Genomic DNA, 17783 nt, shown 5'->3' with positions numbered 1-17783 from the left:
CTAGGCCGCGAAAGATAAACTGTGTTATATAACAAACTACTAATTCAATTTAAAAGTATAATATAAAAACAATATATAAAATATAGACACATTCTACTTAAATACACAAATGCTATATAATAAAATAAATAATATATAATAATATAAATTAATATAAATAATATATTTAATATAATTTTATAAAATAATATAAATTTTATATATATATATATATATATATATATATATATATATATATATATATATATATATATATATATATATATATATATATATATATATATATAATAATTTATTTTATTATATAAATTTATATTATTATATAATTCTTTCTGTACCAAGGTCCTGGTGTAAGTGAAGTGGGGATCAGGCTTTTGCTGTTATTGCACCAAAACTCTGGAACGGGCTTCCACCCTAGATCAAACATGCTCCAACTCTATCTGTTTTAAAAAAGCGTTTGAAACTCCATCTTTGTTCTTTAGCATTTCAGCCTTTTTAACAGTTTGAGGCCTTTGCATTATGTTTTAATTGTTATGTATGTGATGTAGGTTTTATTTTAATTTAGTATTGATTGTGTTCAGCACTTTGGGCAACATTGTGTTGTAAAAAATGTGCTATATAAATAATCTAACTAACTAAATAAACTAACTAACAAATAAATTATGTATTTAAAAGAAGAAGCTAAATTTCATTTCATTAGTTAAGCTAGTTCGAGTCTTGGCTGGGTCAGTTGGCATTTCTATGTGGAGTTTGCATGTTCTCCCCATGTTGGCGTGGGTTTCCTCTGGGTGCTCCGTTTTCCCCCACAGTCAAAATGCATGCGCTGTAGGTGAATTGATTAAACTAAATTGTTCATAGTGTATGTGTGTGAATGAGAGTGTATGGGTGTTTCCCAGTGATGGGTTGCAGCTGGAAGGGCATCCGATGCTTAAAACATATGCTGGATAAGTTGTCGGTTCATTCCGCTGTGGCGACTCCTATTTAATAAAGGGACTAAGCCGAAAAGAAAATGAATGAATGAATGAATTAATTAATTAAATGTGACTTTGTAATATAATTCTAATTTTGGATTTTTATATTTACCTCTCTTTTCTCCTCTGCCTGGATGCTACTTTGGGATGTCTTTTGGTGAATGATTCTTCCTAATTATTTTTCTCTTTTTTCCCCTTTTTCCTCTCTCCCTTTCACACAGGAGCTGCTCAGTACCCAGGTATGGCTTCCCTTTTACCTCTTGTGTTTGTGCATTAGTTTCTTTCTTCTCCATCCCCATTTCTCAAATAGCTTGTTCTTCACAGCAGTGCTGGTCATAGCTGAAACCATCCTACCTTTCTTCAGTCTCTAACACACTAACTTATTCTTCTCTCTGAATGTTCACCAGTGCAGGTGCTGTGTTTCTCCCGCACTCCATCTTTCTCTTTTCTAACATCATCAGTTTCTCACCTTTCAGGACAGAAATTACGCCTCATTCTCTTCTGTGCCTCATCCAGCTGAATTTCTCCATTTCACAGAGCACATTTACTCCAGATATGCAATCATTTCCTCTTGCAAATGTGGGAACTGTGTTTGTGAAGGAGGGCGATAAAATAACTCATTTGATAACACATTCTCCATCTCTTCACTCGATCAATGTCTTTCGCCAGCGCCTCTCAGGTCTTCTTCATTTTGTTTCTTGTCTTTTGTTTTTGCGCTAAGCCTCATTGAAGGCGACTGTGGGTTCAAGATACCAGAATTTTTTTTTTCTATAGATTGTGAAAGTGATATTATTTATGGTATGTTTTGTTTAAAGAGGTTGCACATGAAAGGCCAGAAATGGCATCATCTTGTAAAGTCAATACCGTCCATTGCAGACAGGCTGAATTGCTTTTCTTTGATAAGTACCTGCTTGTAGTTTTCAGTTGTGTTGATTTGAGATGGTTTAAAATAGAGACACTGCACACTATAATTTCAGGGGTATTCAATTCAAGTTTGAAGAAACCTGGACTCTATATATATATATATATATACATATATTAGTGCTGTCAAACGATTAAAAAAATTAACTAATTAATCACACTTTTTTCTACAATTAATCGCAATTAATTGCACTTAAAAGACTGAAACTTGTAATTTGGACTATTTAAACGTAAAATGAATGTAAACGCAAGACAAAAAACAATTTTAAGTTCAAAATATGATTGTTTATTAGAATTTTGGTTTAACTTGTAACACAGATTTCTTCATGTGAACAACATACCTGCAATAAACCATTAAGATCCTCAAACTGTTGGCTTGACGGCCATATTTATTACTGAAAGAAAAACACACGTAAATGGCATTTAAATTTCAAAACAATCAATGCCAAAAAAGCAAATATGGAAATTTAACACCGTACAGAACACACACGCCTCATTCAATAGAAATCTGTTTGCTTCATTTACACACTGCGGTAATCAATCTTAAACACTTGTATCATTTTTATCTGCCTAATACTGATATAATCAGGGTTCAAGAGATATTGCTATAAAGTACATGAACATTCTGTATTCACCAAACAGTGATAGACTGATAGCTAAATATTGTCCTATCCTAACAAACCATACAACAATGTAAATCTTACTTATTCAGCTTTACAGTTTAGCTTTAGACTAACCCATGTATTATCCATATACAAGATGTCACCAAACAGTCAAAAACACAGACAAGCAGACACATATGTATATACACTTGAAGTCAGAATTATTAGCCCCCCTGTTTATTTTTTCCCTGATTTTTGTTTAACAAAAAGATTTTTTTCAACACATTTCTAAACATAATAGTTTTAATAACTCATTTCTAATAACTGATTTATCTTATCTTTGCCATGATGACAGTAAATAATATTTTACAAGATATTTTTCAAGACACTTCTATACAGCTTAAAGTGCCATTTAAAGGCTTAACTAGGTTAATTAGGTTAACTAGGCAGGTTAGGGTTATTAAGTTATTGTCTAATGACGGTCTGTTCTGTAGACTATCGAAAAAATCTATAGCTTAAAGGGGCTAATAATTTTGACCTTTAAATGTTTTTTAAAAAATTAAAAACTGCTTTTATTCTAGCCGAAATAAATCAAATAAAACTTTCTCCAGAAGAAAAAAATATTATCAGACATTCTGTGAAAGTTTCCTTGCTCTGTTAAACATCATTTGGGAAATATTTAAAAAAGAAACTTTCAAAGGGGGCTAATAATTCTGACTTCAACTGTATGTGTAGTATGTGGATTGGAATGTATTTACTGATGGTCGAGATGATTCAAAATTGCCAGATAAGCCTGGGTTATTTAGCGGTTGTTATCTCAGAATGACATACCTTGTAATGTCATCAGAATCAAGTATTCCAGACAGTCATGTAATAAAATTGTTTAATGCACAGGTAATTCCAGTCAGTTTGATCACAGGTTGAAATAAATGTGCTACCTTCAAACATTAATAACCATATAACTTGGTTACTTTTACAACAAACAAGCATATGTTTTAACACATTCATATTGGCATTTGTGTTTTACCGTCATGCCTTTAAAAAACATGCTAAAATAAAAACCGCAATTCTTTTCTATCTATAATCCCTAATAATAACTCTTGAATAGCAGTCCCACAACATACTTTCACATCTGACACTTGATGACACTGGAATACCCTATCAGAAAAGTCTAAGAGATTGCATTGTTCTTAGCCAAAGCTAAGAACAGATATGTATTTATTGTAGGGCTGCTTGATATATCTAAAAATTATTGTTATGAGGTTGTTCAAATTTAATCAGATAGGTCAAAAGGAAACACAAGTAATCTCCTGTCATTTAGAACACAACCACAGGGAGCTTCGTACCAAAACATAGGTGTACATATTATTATTTAATGATTACATGTTAATAGAGATGCAGCAGTTGACCGATTTCACTATAACTCACTCTTTCATTCATCATGGTTAATAAATTGCAAACAAATCGCAACAACGCATTTCTGTTGCAGAGAACAGACCTATTGCAATTGACTTAAAATGAAAAGTTATGCCATTGGTGTGACAGCTTAAAGTCACAAGTTTAGAAGAGACACGGAGGCTTTTAACAGTGGTGCACATAACTTTTTGTTGTACTGATGATAAACTGCCATGAGTTTAACTGCAGGCACTGTGTGACGTGCATACACATGAAGGGAGTCTGATTTAACTTGTAATAATTAAAACTTGTATTTCTAAATATGTGACTTATATATTGCCATATTTGAGATTTCTAAATTTGGATGGACATAACTCTCAAGTCATAAAATGAAATAATATTGTTGCATCCCTAAGTCAATAATTATTTACATGTTAATGCTTACTTATTTTATTTGCAGTATGTGGATGCTGATAAGATGCAAGTATTTAGACTACATTCCAGTTATCTCAGCACTGTATACTTTATTTTTACCTTTTTATTTACTATTATATATTTTTATTTAAAAAGACAGGCAAGGCAAGTAGATGTTTAGGTATGAAGTAGATATGAAGGCAAAATAATATACAAATAAATAAATAAATAGTAATAATAATAATATTCGGCACGGTGGCTCAATGGGTAGGACTGTCGGCTCACAGCAAGAAGGTTGCTGGTTCAAGTCTTGGCTGGGCAATTGGCATTTTTGTGTGGAGTTTGCATGTTCTCCCCATGTTCGCGTGGGTTTCCTCCGGTTTTCCACACAGTCCAAAGACGTGCGCTATAGGTGAATTGAATAAACTCAATTGGCCATAGTGTATGTTTGGGTGTGAATGCAAGAATGTATGGGTTGCGGCTGGAAGGGCATCCACTGCATAAAACATATAAGTTGGCGGTTCATTCTGCTGTGGCATCCCCTGATTAATAAAGGGACTAAGCCGAAAAGAAAATGAATGAATGAATAAGAATTTTAATAATAATTATGTTACGCCCCGTGTGGCTCGGAGGATGAAAAGGGCTTAACATAATTATGACAACCCAATCTTTTATGAATTCCCCTGAGACGTTAGCTGCTATGAATTGACACAGACAACAATGTGTCAAAAAAAGTGGTTCGTTTTATTACAATAAAGATAAAGGAAAATATTTAAATCACCCAAAATGTATTAACAAATGTGTACAATAAATGCAAAATGAAGTTAACAAACCTGATAGAGGGAAGGAAAATAAGCGGTGCCAAATCAAAGAAAATAACAAATTAAACACCCTCTAACTAATCCCTCCCCCCAACTCTAAATAACTAAAGAGAAATATGTAAATAGGAAAAAAAAAAAAAAAACATCTTCAGCGTCACACGCCCCTTACTCAACTGCACTCACTGGAACAAACATACACAAAATAGCACCCGCTTCTAACCTAGTGGATTAACAGAAAATCAACTACGTGTGTGAAAATGTAAGTCACATGACATACTGAACTTTCACTTCCCTTTTAGTACATTTAAAGCAAGTTTAGGATAAGATGTTCTAAACAGATGTACAACTCACAAAGAAAACTTTAAAACGAACCAGAGAACAAGATTGGCACAAAATGTCACACAAACAAGCACAGCAGCAACAAGGATCCCCCACTAATCTGGCTTGAGTCTTCACTGGAGGAGTCCTTAAATAACCCCAATCTTCTTCTGATTGGTCCACTCGGGAGAACTCAGCCAACCAATCGGAACACCTAGATTTCAGAAGGACAGCAGACAGCAAATAAAAACAGAGAGGGGAGGAGAGAGCAACAGAGCAACACCCCCAGGCATGTAACATAATAATAATGCAATTTTTTCCTCCATTTCTAAAAAAAATAATGCCTTTTTTAAACATAAAAAATCTACTGTGCACTTATTTGATTGTAATATCATCAATAATATTAGTTCATTTATTCATTTTCTTGTCAGCTTAGTCCCTTTACTAATCCACTGTTGCCACAGCAGATTAAACCACCAATTTATCCAGCATATGTTTAAGCAGCGGATGCCCTTAGCTGCAACCCGTCTCTGGAAACATCTATCCACACTCATACACTATGGACAATTTAGCTTACCCAATTCACCTGTACCACATGTCTTTGGACTGTGCGGGAAATCAGAGCACCCGGAGGAAACCCACGCGAACGCAGGGAGAACAGGCAAACTCCACACAGAAACACCAACTGACCCAGCCGAGGCTCAAACCAGCGATCTTCTTGCTGCAAGGCGACAGAACTACCTATCGCGCCACTGCATCACTCCATAATAGACGTTATTGTACGTAATATAAAAATAATTATTGGCTATTGTGTTATCCAGAGTTCCGACACTCTCCTAATCTAAAGCCATAAACAAAGAGACATTCGCAGATTGCCCTATTTAATCCCTCTCTTAATTGTCCCTTTTCTAATGTCCTCTGATCAGCAGCGAGGGGAGAATGATGCTTCTCTCTGAGTGTTAGGCCACATTAGAAGGCAAAACTAGACAGCGGGACTTGAAGGGGGCGATGATTCAGACAGACAGTATTACAGCCAGCAACTTTAGCCCACACTCCAGCAGCCCTTTACGATTAATGCCCTTCTCCTTTACAGTCTATCAGCCCAAACATGCTGAGGCACAGGAGAAACACACACACACACACACACAGCACTTGGCAGAGGCACTGTAGCTATTTTTTATTTTTTTTTGCCATGCGAGTCAGTTATTAATCGAAGCCAAGTTATTTGTATGGGTATAAATTATAAGTGAGCTGAAGAAGACGCTCCCGAGGGGGATTGGATGAATCCCAGTCCTTGTTAAGGACCCTAGTCCTTCATGGCCTTCTGCTTGCTTTATGCCGCTCTCACTTTCTCTCTCTCTCTTTCTTTCTCTCTCTCTGTTGCCCTCTTTCTCCTCCAGCTCTGCTTGTAAACAGAGCGTTCTCCTGCCAAATACATACACTGGCCATTAATAGTGAATAGAGGGCCGTGCTGATGATGATGCTCTTATTATTGTGTTAGCTGGCTCCTACGAAATCACTGTGAAGTGATCTGGAAGATCTGTGCTAGCTAAACGCATTAGTAACAAAGCAGTGTTTAGAAAAAAATATGATAATACAGCTGCTACTGTGACAAATGCTGTCAACTTTACCTTATCTTGACCGTTTAAAAGCTTTGTGTGTGTGTGTGTGTGTGTGTGTGTGTGTGTGTATGTGTGTGTGTGTGTGTGTTATTAATTGTTAAATGCAACAAAATGATGAGGTGTTATATTTTTTATATAAATATATATATATTTTTTTATTTTAAGATATAGCCATACGGCAACACGGTGGCTCAGTGGTTAGCACTGTCGCCTCACAGCAAGAAGGTCGCTGGAGTTTGCATGTTCTCCCCGTGTTCGCGTGGGTTTCCTCCGAGTGCTATGTTTTTCCCCACAATCCAAAGACATGCGCTATAGGTGAATTGAACAAACTAAATTGGCCATTATGTTTGTGTGTGTGTGAGAAGGAGTGTGAATGGGTGTTTCCCAGTACTGGGTTGCAGCTGGAAGAGCATCTGCAGTGTTAAACATATGCTGGATAAGTTGGCGATTCATTCCTCTGTGGCAAACCCCCCTGATGAATAAAGGCACTAAGCCGTAGGAAAATGAAATAAATGAAGGACATAGCCATATTGAGTGATTCAGTAGGGCCTTAATGTTTCTGCAATGTTAGAAAAAATTAAATTTATTATTTAATGTGGAACGTTATGGAACTTGGATAACTGAGTCAAAAGTAAGAGTGCATTCTTAATTAAACTGCATTATGCACTAGTATCTGCATGTTTTGTGTGAATAAATGGTGCAGTTCCATTATCAAGCATGTTAGTTTACTAAATATTCACCATTCTATTTGATGTTGTCATGTCATTAGGCCTGTAACGATATCTATTTTTGCTGTAAGATATACTGCAACTAAATATATTGCATCAAACGATATTATTGTCATTTTAAGACAATTTTATGCCACTCATTATATAATCTCTGTATGACAATATAATATCATCACGATGCTTGTACACCGAAGAACACATAATATTTTATTCTTAGAAATATTTAATTTAATTATAGATATTTTAACTGTTTAATAATTTGGCATTGGATTCTAAATGTAAAAAACGCTTATTCAAATAATATTAAATGTTAAGAAAAAGGTGCAAGGTAAAAAGTAACAGAAGCTGCAATGTCTGGGACCAGATCTATTTTCAGTTGACAGACACCTACATGAAAATATACTAAAGTAGAGTATAGTAAATACTATAGTGTTTTTTTTTATACTGACACTGAGATAGAGATAGAAATGTTACACAATCAGCTAAAATGTCGCTAGAATTGGTTTCTAGAATTGGTATTTTAAAATTTGCATTTTGTATTGGATGTTTGACATAATATCAAATGAAAAATGAATAGAGGGTGGGACATACTCTTTAAAAAAAACTGCCAATATCCATTTTTATCACAGCTCTGCCAGTGAGAGTGGTTAAGCTCAAGCGCATCAAATGAAAAGCAAATGAGGAGTGTCTTAAAGGAGGCGGAGCATGTCACATACTAGAGAGCATTTAGCTGGTCAAGATTTGATGAGAAAATCTATGAGGTGATGTAAAAATAATTGTTGATTTATTTAAGTGGAATCGAAACACAACAAGCTTTGGATGTTTATATCATTTTTATATTTACTAAACTGTTTTTGTAGCTAGGGATGCAACGATTAACCGGTTTCACTGCACGCTTTAATTCATTACGGTTAATTAATTGTAAAGGCTTCTCAACACCCCATTTCAGACAAGAACTGACCGGTCAGCTTCATACTTTGCATGGAATATACACATTTCTACTCCAAAGAGAAAAAAATTCAAAAGGAAAATACCAAACAATTTTATAATATAGCCAAATGTGCCTTTCAGACAGACATTCAGCAGCCTTTGACTACATTTGTTTTCTCAAAAAGGAAATACTTAGCAAATATGTAGCTTAGATTTACATTAGTCAAACGTTTTTTATGTATTACTATTTGTTTGTTTGTTTGTTTGTTTGTTTGTTTGTTTGTTTGTTTAGTACAAGCAAAATCTATAATCGGGGGTGACGCAGTGGCGCAGTAGGTAGTGCTGTCGCCTCCCAGCAAGAAAGTCGCTGTTTCGAGCCTTGGCTGGGTCAGTTGGCATTTCTGTGTGGAGTTTGCATGTTCTCCCTGCCTTTGCGTGGGTTTCCTCCGGGTGCTCCGGTTTCCCCCTCAGTCCAAAGACATGCGGTACAGGTGAATTGGGTAGGCTAAATTGTCTATAGTTTATGTGTGTGTGAATAAGTGTGTATGTGTTTCCCAGTGATGGGTTGCAGCTAGAAGGGCATCCGCTGCATAAAACAAAGGCTGGATAAGTTGGCGATTCATTCCGCTGTGGTGACCCAGTATTAATAAAGGGACTAAGCCGAAAAGAAAATGAATAAATGAATGAATGAAAATCTATAATCGTTGCATCCCTTTTTGTAGCACACTTGCTAATAGATATCCTTAAAACTAACAGACTGATACTAACATCTAAAAAAAACTAATTTTAATTTCACAGGACCTTTAAGGAAGGGATGTTCTTATTTTTGTACATCGTTTGATTAGTCATTATATTTACAGTTCATTTTGCTAGAACAGAAAGACATTTTAAATGCGTCACAGGTTATGTTTTTGTTATTGTTTATGAGTAAGCAAAAGTAAACACTAACCGGTGTGAACCCAAAGCGACAATTTGTTTGATTTGTCTTTAATGCTAGCAGCGAGGAGAAGGCTGAGCTCTTCATTTCTCACCTTTTCTCTGTCTCTGCACTGCCTCTTCTGACCTCAAGGACTCCTTGTTCTGCCTCTTTGCCTGTGATGTCATCTTAGTGAATGCGTGTGAGGATTTTTTTTTTATCTGTTGCGATCAATAGAGGAAGATGTGAGAGGCAGAGGGCAGTTAATCTCCTGCCGCCTGCATGGGGATTCTTATCCTTGTGTGCACAGACGTTTCCTAGATCAGGACGGCCGCTCGAAGACAATGCAAAACACACAGAGAACTGCCCATGCCATCTCGGCTCAAGGGTGTCATATTTAGATGGATGGTGATGAGAGGCGCAGAGAGAGGGACAGGTGCCGGAGATGCGCCGTCTTGCTGAGAGCAGGAGGAATTCTGGGAAGGGGAGAGAGAAAGAGTGAGCAAAAGTTGGTTTTTTTTGCTCTTCTGCTGTCTTTCTCTTTCCTGCTTGCTTTTGGTGTTTGACCCTCATTTGCAGTGTTGGGGGCTATGCATTACAAGTAACGCGAGCTATGTAATAATATTACTTTTCTTTGTAACGAGAAGAGTAACTTTACTTTAAAAAATTACTTAAAAAAATAAGTCATAATGTTTGAGTTTCTTTTTTGAAAAAAAGTTACTTTATTATAATTTTTTTTTGTTTAATTAATTAGCTTTTAAAAAATAAATTGCTGAATTAAAATTAAAGTAGTCACAATAGCCCCTTTCATACAGTGATACCAGTAAATATCTGGAAAATTTCTGGAACAACTTTACCGGTAAATTCAAAAAAGAGCTGTTCACACAGGCAAGGATGTTGCGGAATTTTTTCAGAAAAGACCATTCACACATCCATTGCAAAATACCGGTAAATTCTGACATCATTAACCAGAAATGAGCTCTAAACGGCTGCGCTTGTATTTGTAAACACAGAAGGGGTCTGGTTTTGTTGATGGTTTCAGTTTTATTTAAAGCTTTAGCATGCATGCAGCTGCTTTGTCCCTGAGATGTCCAAAGGCAGAAGCGCTAACCGCGGCTAAACGTTTACACATTTGACTACATTACAAATTCTGTGGATGGATAAGAATTGTGAACAACTTTAATGAAAACCTGGAGGAACACTTTTGCATATCAAGATGTACATAATATGAGTGTGTGCTGGCGCTCACCGGAGCACTTTCCATGCACATGCATCAAGCAACTGAAGCAGAGCTTGAAGGTAAAGAAACAGCGGTTTATCATAAGCAGTTTATCGATAATTAATTACACAGTTGGCTTCCAGAAGGAAGATAGAAACGTTATCTGACTAACAACTAGCAGCTAAATGTGTCTGGTAAAATATTCAAAGGATGTAAATGCGTCTGAATGTTCTGATTGGCTGGAGTAGACGTCTCACATCAGCACATTCGAAATGTGAACGCTCTCTTTTCAGCAATTTTCCTTCTGCGTTCACACAGAGCAGCATTCCGGCAAATTACCGGTAATGTTACAACTTTTCTTCCCGGAAATTTCCCGAACAAATTTACCAGTATTTTCAAAAAGGGCCTGTTCACACATGATCCTGGCAATTTGCCGGAAAGGTCTGTATGTGTGAAAGGGCTAATGAATCACGCAGTCAATGAGAGAATGTGTTCAATATTTTGAATCCATCGAAGAAAAGGAGAAGGGGTTTGTCTCTATGGACAGTGATTTTTAATGCATTCCTTTTTCTTCAGTTTAGTCCCTGTATTAATCAGGGGTCGCCACAGTGGAATGAACTGCCAACTTATCCAGCATATGTTTTAACCAGCAGATACCCTTCCAGCTGCAACCCAGTACTGGGAAACAGTGATTTTACTTAAGACAACTAGTACAAAAGTAGCAAACACTGCTTTGAACTTTCAATAATTTGTACAGTAAATACGGCATGTACAGTATAGCTCTGGGGTCAGGAAGTTCTGAGATAACATTATCCTAAAAAAATGTTATGTGTTTTAAAGGTAAATGTAGGTGTAGGTTATACAGTGTGTTGTTAAATGCAGAACTCCTCTAATAAAAAAAGAAGAAGAAAAAAAACAAGTTCTGGAAGAGATCAAGCCTCAGCCAGGTAATAAAAAGTAAGGCATTACCATAAAAACTAACTAATTCATTCATTCATTTTCTTTTCGGCTTAGTCCCTTTATTAATCTGGGGTCGCCACAGCGGAATGAACCGGAATGTTTTACGCAGCAGATGCCTTTCCAGCTGCACATAAAAAGTAACTAACTTACAGTACAGTACAGTAAAAAAGCAAACATGCAAGTGCAACATGACTTTGACTTTCTAAATGCAACATGACTTTGTTTTTGAATATATACACAACACATATCTGAAGTTCACCATACAGTTAAAATATTACAACAATAATAATGCGAAATACTAATACACTATAACATATTTTAAAATATTATTTATTTTTATAATCATTCTAATATGAATTTACTTTTGAAAAGTACATTATTTTATTGATTATTTTTAAACATTGGTATGGTAACATTTTACAGTAAGGTTGTATTAGTTAATGTAAGTTAATGCATTTACTAACATGATCAAAGAATGAACAATACATTTATTACAGTACTTATTTATGTTAGTTAAGAGTTGTCAATAAAAATACAGTTGTTAGCTCATGTTAACTCATGGTGCATTAACTAATGTTAACAAGCAATAATTCATTAGTGAATGTTGATCTATGATTAACGAATGCTGTACAAGTATTGTTTATAATTAATTCATGTTAGTAAATACATGAACTAATGAAATGTTCGTAAAGTGTGACCAGCTAAATAATGGTTATTTATGCTAAAATCAATTCATCTTTCTAAAAATCAATGAATTGATTTATGTGTGTCAGTCAGGGAATGATGAATGAACGAACAAACAAATAAATAAATACATAATCTCATTAACTGAGATAAGATTGTAACTGTAATCTGTTTTTTTGTAAACTATTGTGTTAGTTGAATTCAAAGTATTAGTCAATATCACTCAATTAAACATGAGCTAACAATCAACAGTTGTATATTTGTATACAATGGAAACAAATACGAATAGCAAATCACTTTTAGTTTACCATTTTAGCTAACCATTAAAATAAACTATTGTTAAAATCTCTGTGACAGTCGTGATGTGCTGTGTTTATTTGTGGACGGCTCCTGCTGTGACGGTGTGTTATGTCATCCTCGTTTCTGAGAGAGTTTGGCACCAGCTGCATTTTGGTGGGAAAAAGAGCTATTTGTCTGTCTGTGGCCGCTGAGATTCAGTGCTTTCTTCCTGTTGCTCTGCTGAGAGAGGAGTGATTTCCAAATGAGCGAGCAGGGGTGCCGAGGCCTCTGGTGCTTCGCCCGGTCCCCGTCGCCCCTCTGACGCATTCATCATCCTGTCCCACACGCCACACTACAACATCTCACCCTCCATTAGCACTAATATCATCACTGTTCGCTTATCTATACATCTGTGTGAAAGCTTCATAGTGGAAAACAGAGGAGCAATAATCTAAATAGGGTTTATAAAAAAAAACAAATCATTGTCCCAATATTTCTCCAGTTGATTTATAACATTTAGAATTTAAAAATGTATTAAGTATTTGTAAAATGTATTAAACAGTATTTGTATTACAAGTTACCTAAAGCAGTGGTTACAAAAATGGGGGTCGCGGGATAATGAGGGGGGTCGCTTGGCGATTTCCAACAATCAAATTCATTTTATTAAACTATTAGAATTACCATATTTTATCCATAACCTACTAAAACAAAATAGTAGTTATAAGTAACATTGTTAACATGCTAATAATAAAAATTTTAAAAACAACATGCAAATAAAAAGCCATCAGCCTTTCGATTTTTTTTGCAACCGCTGGGGGGATTACATGACATTAAATACATTGCAATGAGGTCAGATGAAGCACATTGATTTTATGGCACCAGGTTAACTTATCCGACATCTTTATGGCACTCATGTACATTAAAAATAAATACAGGCTACAACTAAACATGGAGGACGGTATCTTGAGTTATCCAAAATTAATTAATGAATAGACTTGTGCTTATTGTTATGTGTGCGCTGTTGTTTGAAAAGATTATATATCTGTAACCACCTCAGAGAATATTGGGAGTTGCGAGTCACTGGCATTGTTATTTTGGGGGTCGTAGGCTGAAATGTTTGGGAACCCCTGACCTAAAGTCCCGTTACATGACAATCGAATTAGATCAGTAATTAGTGCAAAAGTTTAATACATGTAAGTCGCTTTGGATCAAACCTGCTGCTAAATGAGTACAACGCAAATATGCGTGATATCATTTTGTCCTCTGATCCACATGACACCAGCATTGTCAAAGCCCTGAGATTACATTTTTGCATGTCTAATTATAGAGTAGGCAAATCTCAAAACGCTGATTGACGTGTACAGTAGCTGTGTGGATTGCAAAAAGCTACTTCTTATAAACAATGACATCATCGAAAAACATAACAACAATGGCAGATTACGGATCTAAACCTTTTAAATACGTAAAATAAAATTAAAAAAGAAAACATGTGGCCTAAATCTAATGTTCAAATACACAAATGAGGCACTGTTTTAATAAATGTGTGCTAATTAGCATATATTACTAGCATAAAACCATAGATATTGCATATGCACCCTGAGTATGCGTCAATGCTGCCGCCATATTTGTACAGTGCTCCCAGGACAAATGTCATTCAACTGGATTTTTGAGTTGCGTACGGGTGTAGTAATGAGCAAATAAAGAAAGCAAAGCATAAAGGCAGAACGTTTCATAGGTACAATTTTGTTTTTTATGATTTTTCTATGTTACAAACTTACGAGTAATGTTATTGATGATGATACAGTCTCTTACTGCATTCACAATAAGGCAAAGTAGCACAAACAAACACTAAGTTCTAGGCTTATGCTAGTTTTGTTGAATCAAACCAGCAAACAATTTAAATAAAATCACAACACTAAAATGACAACAAGAAGCAGCGGTGCTAGAAACGAGGATTATTGTCAGTTAAGTGAAGAAACCGCTAGTTTTTTTAAGTAACTTAATAGGGTGCCTGATAACATAACACTGCCCATGCCTCAATGTGCATACTGTGCACCCTAAATTATTGAATATTACAAATGTTATATACCATTTAGATCAGAAATGTGGATATGCACATTGAGACGCAGGGATATCAATGGTTCTTTGTCGGCAATGCCCATGTGGTCACTTATCGATCAATATAGAAAAGTGAGGGAAAATTATCATTTTTGTAATTTAAAAAATATTTGCATACTGACCACCGGGAAAACTCCCGATCATAGATGTATGTATATATGTGTATATATCTTGGGCTACGGATGCCAGTCCTCCACTGCACCTTGGTCCCACATTCATTTCAAAGTAGTGCTACCCTGTACCAAAATGGTGGCTCCATTGACGCATTCCTTCCAATAGATAACAATAGCGCACGCGATATCTAATGTAAATATCTATGGCACAAAACTCTGACTTTTGATGTTTGCATCAAAACTGGCTTGTATTATATGTAGCAGTTGATGAAATTTAAAAAACATTTAAATATGTGATGTGCTATGTTTATTTGTGCCAAAGAAATAGCAGCAGAATGTGGGTAGATATCCTGTTTGTCCAACTATGCTCTTTTTTTATTGTTATTTTTAATAAAATCAATGCTGTTGGTAATTAAACAAAACAAAGCTGGATAGCTCTCATGGGTCCATAACTGGGACAAATATTATAGCTGTTATAATATTTGCATTAAATACATTCACTCCATGCTTTTAGTATCAGTGCAAATGGATACTAAAACTAAAATGGATTTGCTGTACATAATGACTCTGGGATGTCAAATTAAATATGACAAAAAAAGATCTGATATATTTTGGATATTACACGACTTGCAAATGTAAAATTCTCAATTCTCAACTCTCAATTTTGATTTTTCCTATAATTTCTTATTCAAAAAGTCATCAATGAGGTATTTAACCTTAAAATATCACAAAAGTACCTGCAGAAATACTTCTTCCATTTATGCTTGATGTATTTCCTGAAAGGGAAAGTAAACAAAAAGTCTTTCATCTCTTGAAGACAAAGTAGGTAACCATTGACATAGTGTTATTCTATAGTATTAGTTATGGTTTTCTGTTATTTATATATTATATTGTTGTTGTTGTTGTTGTTGTTGTTGTTGTTGTTGTTGTTATTACTTTACATATATATAATATTTCATATTATCTATATAACTTCTTTGACTACAGTGGTGGAGTAGGTAGTGCTGTCGCCTCACTGAAAGAAGGTCGCTGGTTCGAGCCTCTGCTGGGTCAGTTGGCGTTTCTGTGTGGAGTTTGCATGTTCTCCCTGTGTTCGTGTGGGTTTCCCCCATAGTCCAAAGACATGTGATACAGGTGAATTGGATAGGCTAAATTGTATGAGTGTGAGTGAGTGTGTATGGATACTTCCCAGAGATGGGTTGCGACTGGAAGGGCATCTGCTGCGCAAAACATGTGCTGGATAGGTGGGTTCATTCCGCTGTGGCGACCCTGGATTAATAAAGGAACCAAGTCAAAAAGAAAATGAATGAATGAATGAATGTATATCAATGGCTATTTGTTTTCAACATTCTTCAGAATATCTTCTTTTGTGTCTAACAAAAAAAAAAGAAAGTTTGAGGGTGAGCTTACATGAGATCGGTATATTTCAGCTTTAGTTTGGGTTTTGTGGTTTAGCTTAGTTAAGGAGCCTGATGGGCACTGCGTCATCCAGCGGAGCATATGCTGCTCTTTTTAACAGGGGTGAGTGAGTCTGAAAGGGGACGTTGGCAGAGTGTCTGGAGGTCTCCGTTCACAGATGGAAGGGCAGAGTGACGTAACGCTTGCACAAATGTGCTCGAAGTGATTCTGAACAAATGATATCAGCCTACTGAAAAAGCAACTTTAATGACACGTCTGTATGCAGAGCATGCTCTCATTACAATGTACCCAGTCTTAATTGAGATGTTAACATCTGATTCGGATTAAATGTCAGGATTACTATTACAAGGATAGTTCAGCCGCAAAATGAACAATATCATGCCGTTTCTCACTTTTGAAGAATATCTTGACTGCTCCTTTACTCAGGATTAAAAGTGGTTCATATAACTCATTTGCTGAGTCTTCTGAAGTCATATTATAGCTTTTGTTGAATTTCTACTTCACGTAGTACATACTTTGTAGGCATACTAAATAGGGCTACACGATTCTGGCCAAAATGAGAATCACATTATTTATTTATTTATTTGTTTTGCTTAAAATCAAGATCACGATTTTCTCATGATTTTGTAGATGTAAAATAAAGATTAATATGAGTAGGCTATTATTGTTGTTAATTCTCAAGCATATGATAAAACAACAATAATCATATTAGCCCTATATGTGAAGGTATACTGTTAGTAAAATGCTCAATTTTGTATAGACTTTGAATGGTGGATTTGAACAGGCTTGAAATATGTCCTGGTCATTAATGCATAGTAAAGTGATGACATCAGAATATAACTATTCATAATTCTAAAGTTGAATTATTGTGGTTGAGACATATGCTTGTCATTGGTCATTGACAAAGTGATTAGACTTTTCACTGGTAAAATGAGACATTTGTGATTCCCTCTTGCATTATATTTAACATTATTTAGGCAGTAGCTATACTGACCCATGCACAACACTTAGTGTTCACTATGAAAGAAAAAACATATCAAATGCTTGTCATAAATAATAGCTGTAACATGCGATAAGATCATGTAAATGATGTGTTCGCTTTCAGTTTCATTCCCAAGTAGGGCTGTGCGATTTGGAGAAAATATCTTATTGAGATCTTTTTGACAGGTATTGCGATTTCGATTTCATTTTGTAGTCAAGCTTCAGCTCAATAATCGTCATCGTAGCTTTTTACTGTTTTTGTTAAAAAAGAGTGTTTGTTAAAAAAGGAACTGAAAAGACATTAACTTACTCCAACATTAATTCAAATTTGTTTTTAAATATTCAGAAATTAAACACAATTTTTCCTCCAGA

At 35.4% G+C, this 17783-nt stretch overlaps 1 protein-coding gene across 4 annotated transcripts in view; it reads left to right on the top strand.

Annotated features, from left to right (window-relative positions):
* Positions 1-17783, top strand: part of cadm1a (cell adhesion molecule 1a) — a 508053-nt gene that overhangs the window by 342171 nt on the left and 148099 nt on the right. For 3 of the 4 annotated variants that reach the window (XM_056446061.1, XM_056446060.1, XM_056446058.1), the window contains exon 2: positions 1193-1210. The exons of the other annotated variant lie outside the window; for it this stretch is intronic. In XM_056446061.1, coding sequence (XP_056302036.1) covers positions 1193-1210 — 18 coding nt within the window. The remainder of the gene's footprint in view (positions 1-1192; positions 1211-17783) is intronic. 4 annotated transcript variants of the gene reach the window in all.

The sequence above is a fragment of the Danio aesculapii genome, chromosome 21 (genome assembly GCF_903798145.1).
Source record: "Danio aesculapii chromosome 21, fDanAes4.1, whole genome shotgun sequence".
In the NCBI taxonomy this organism is placed as follows: Eukaryota; Metazoa; Chordata; class Actinopteri; order Cypriniformes; family Danionidae; genus Danio; species Danio aesculapii.
This window is presented reverse-complemented; position numbering and strand designations above follow the sequence as displayed.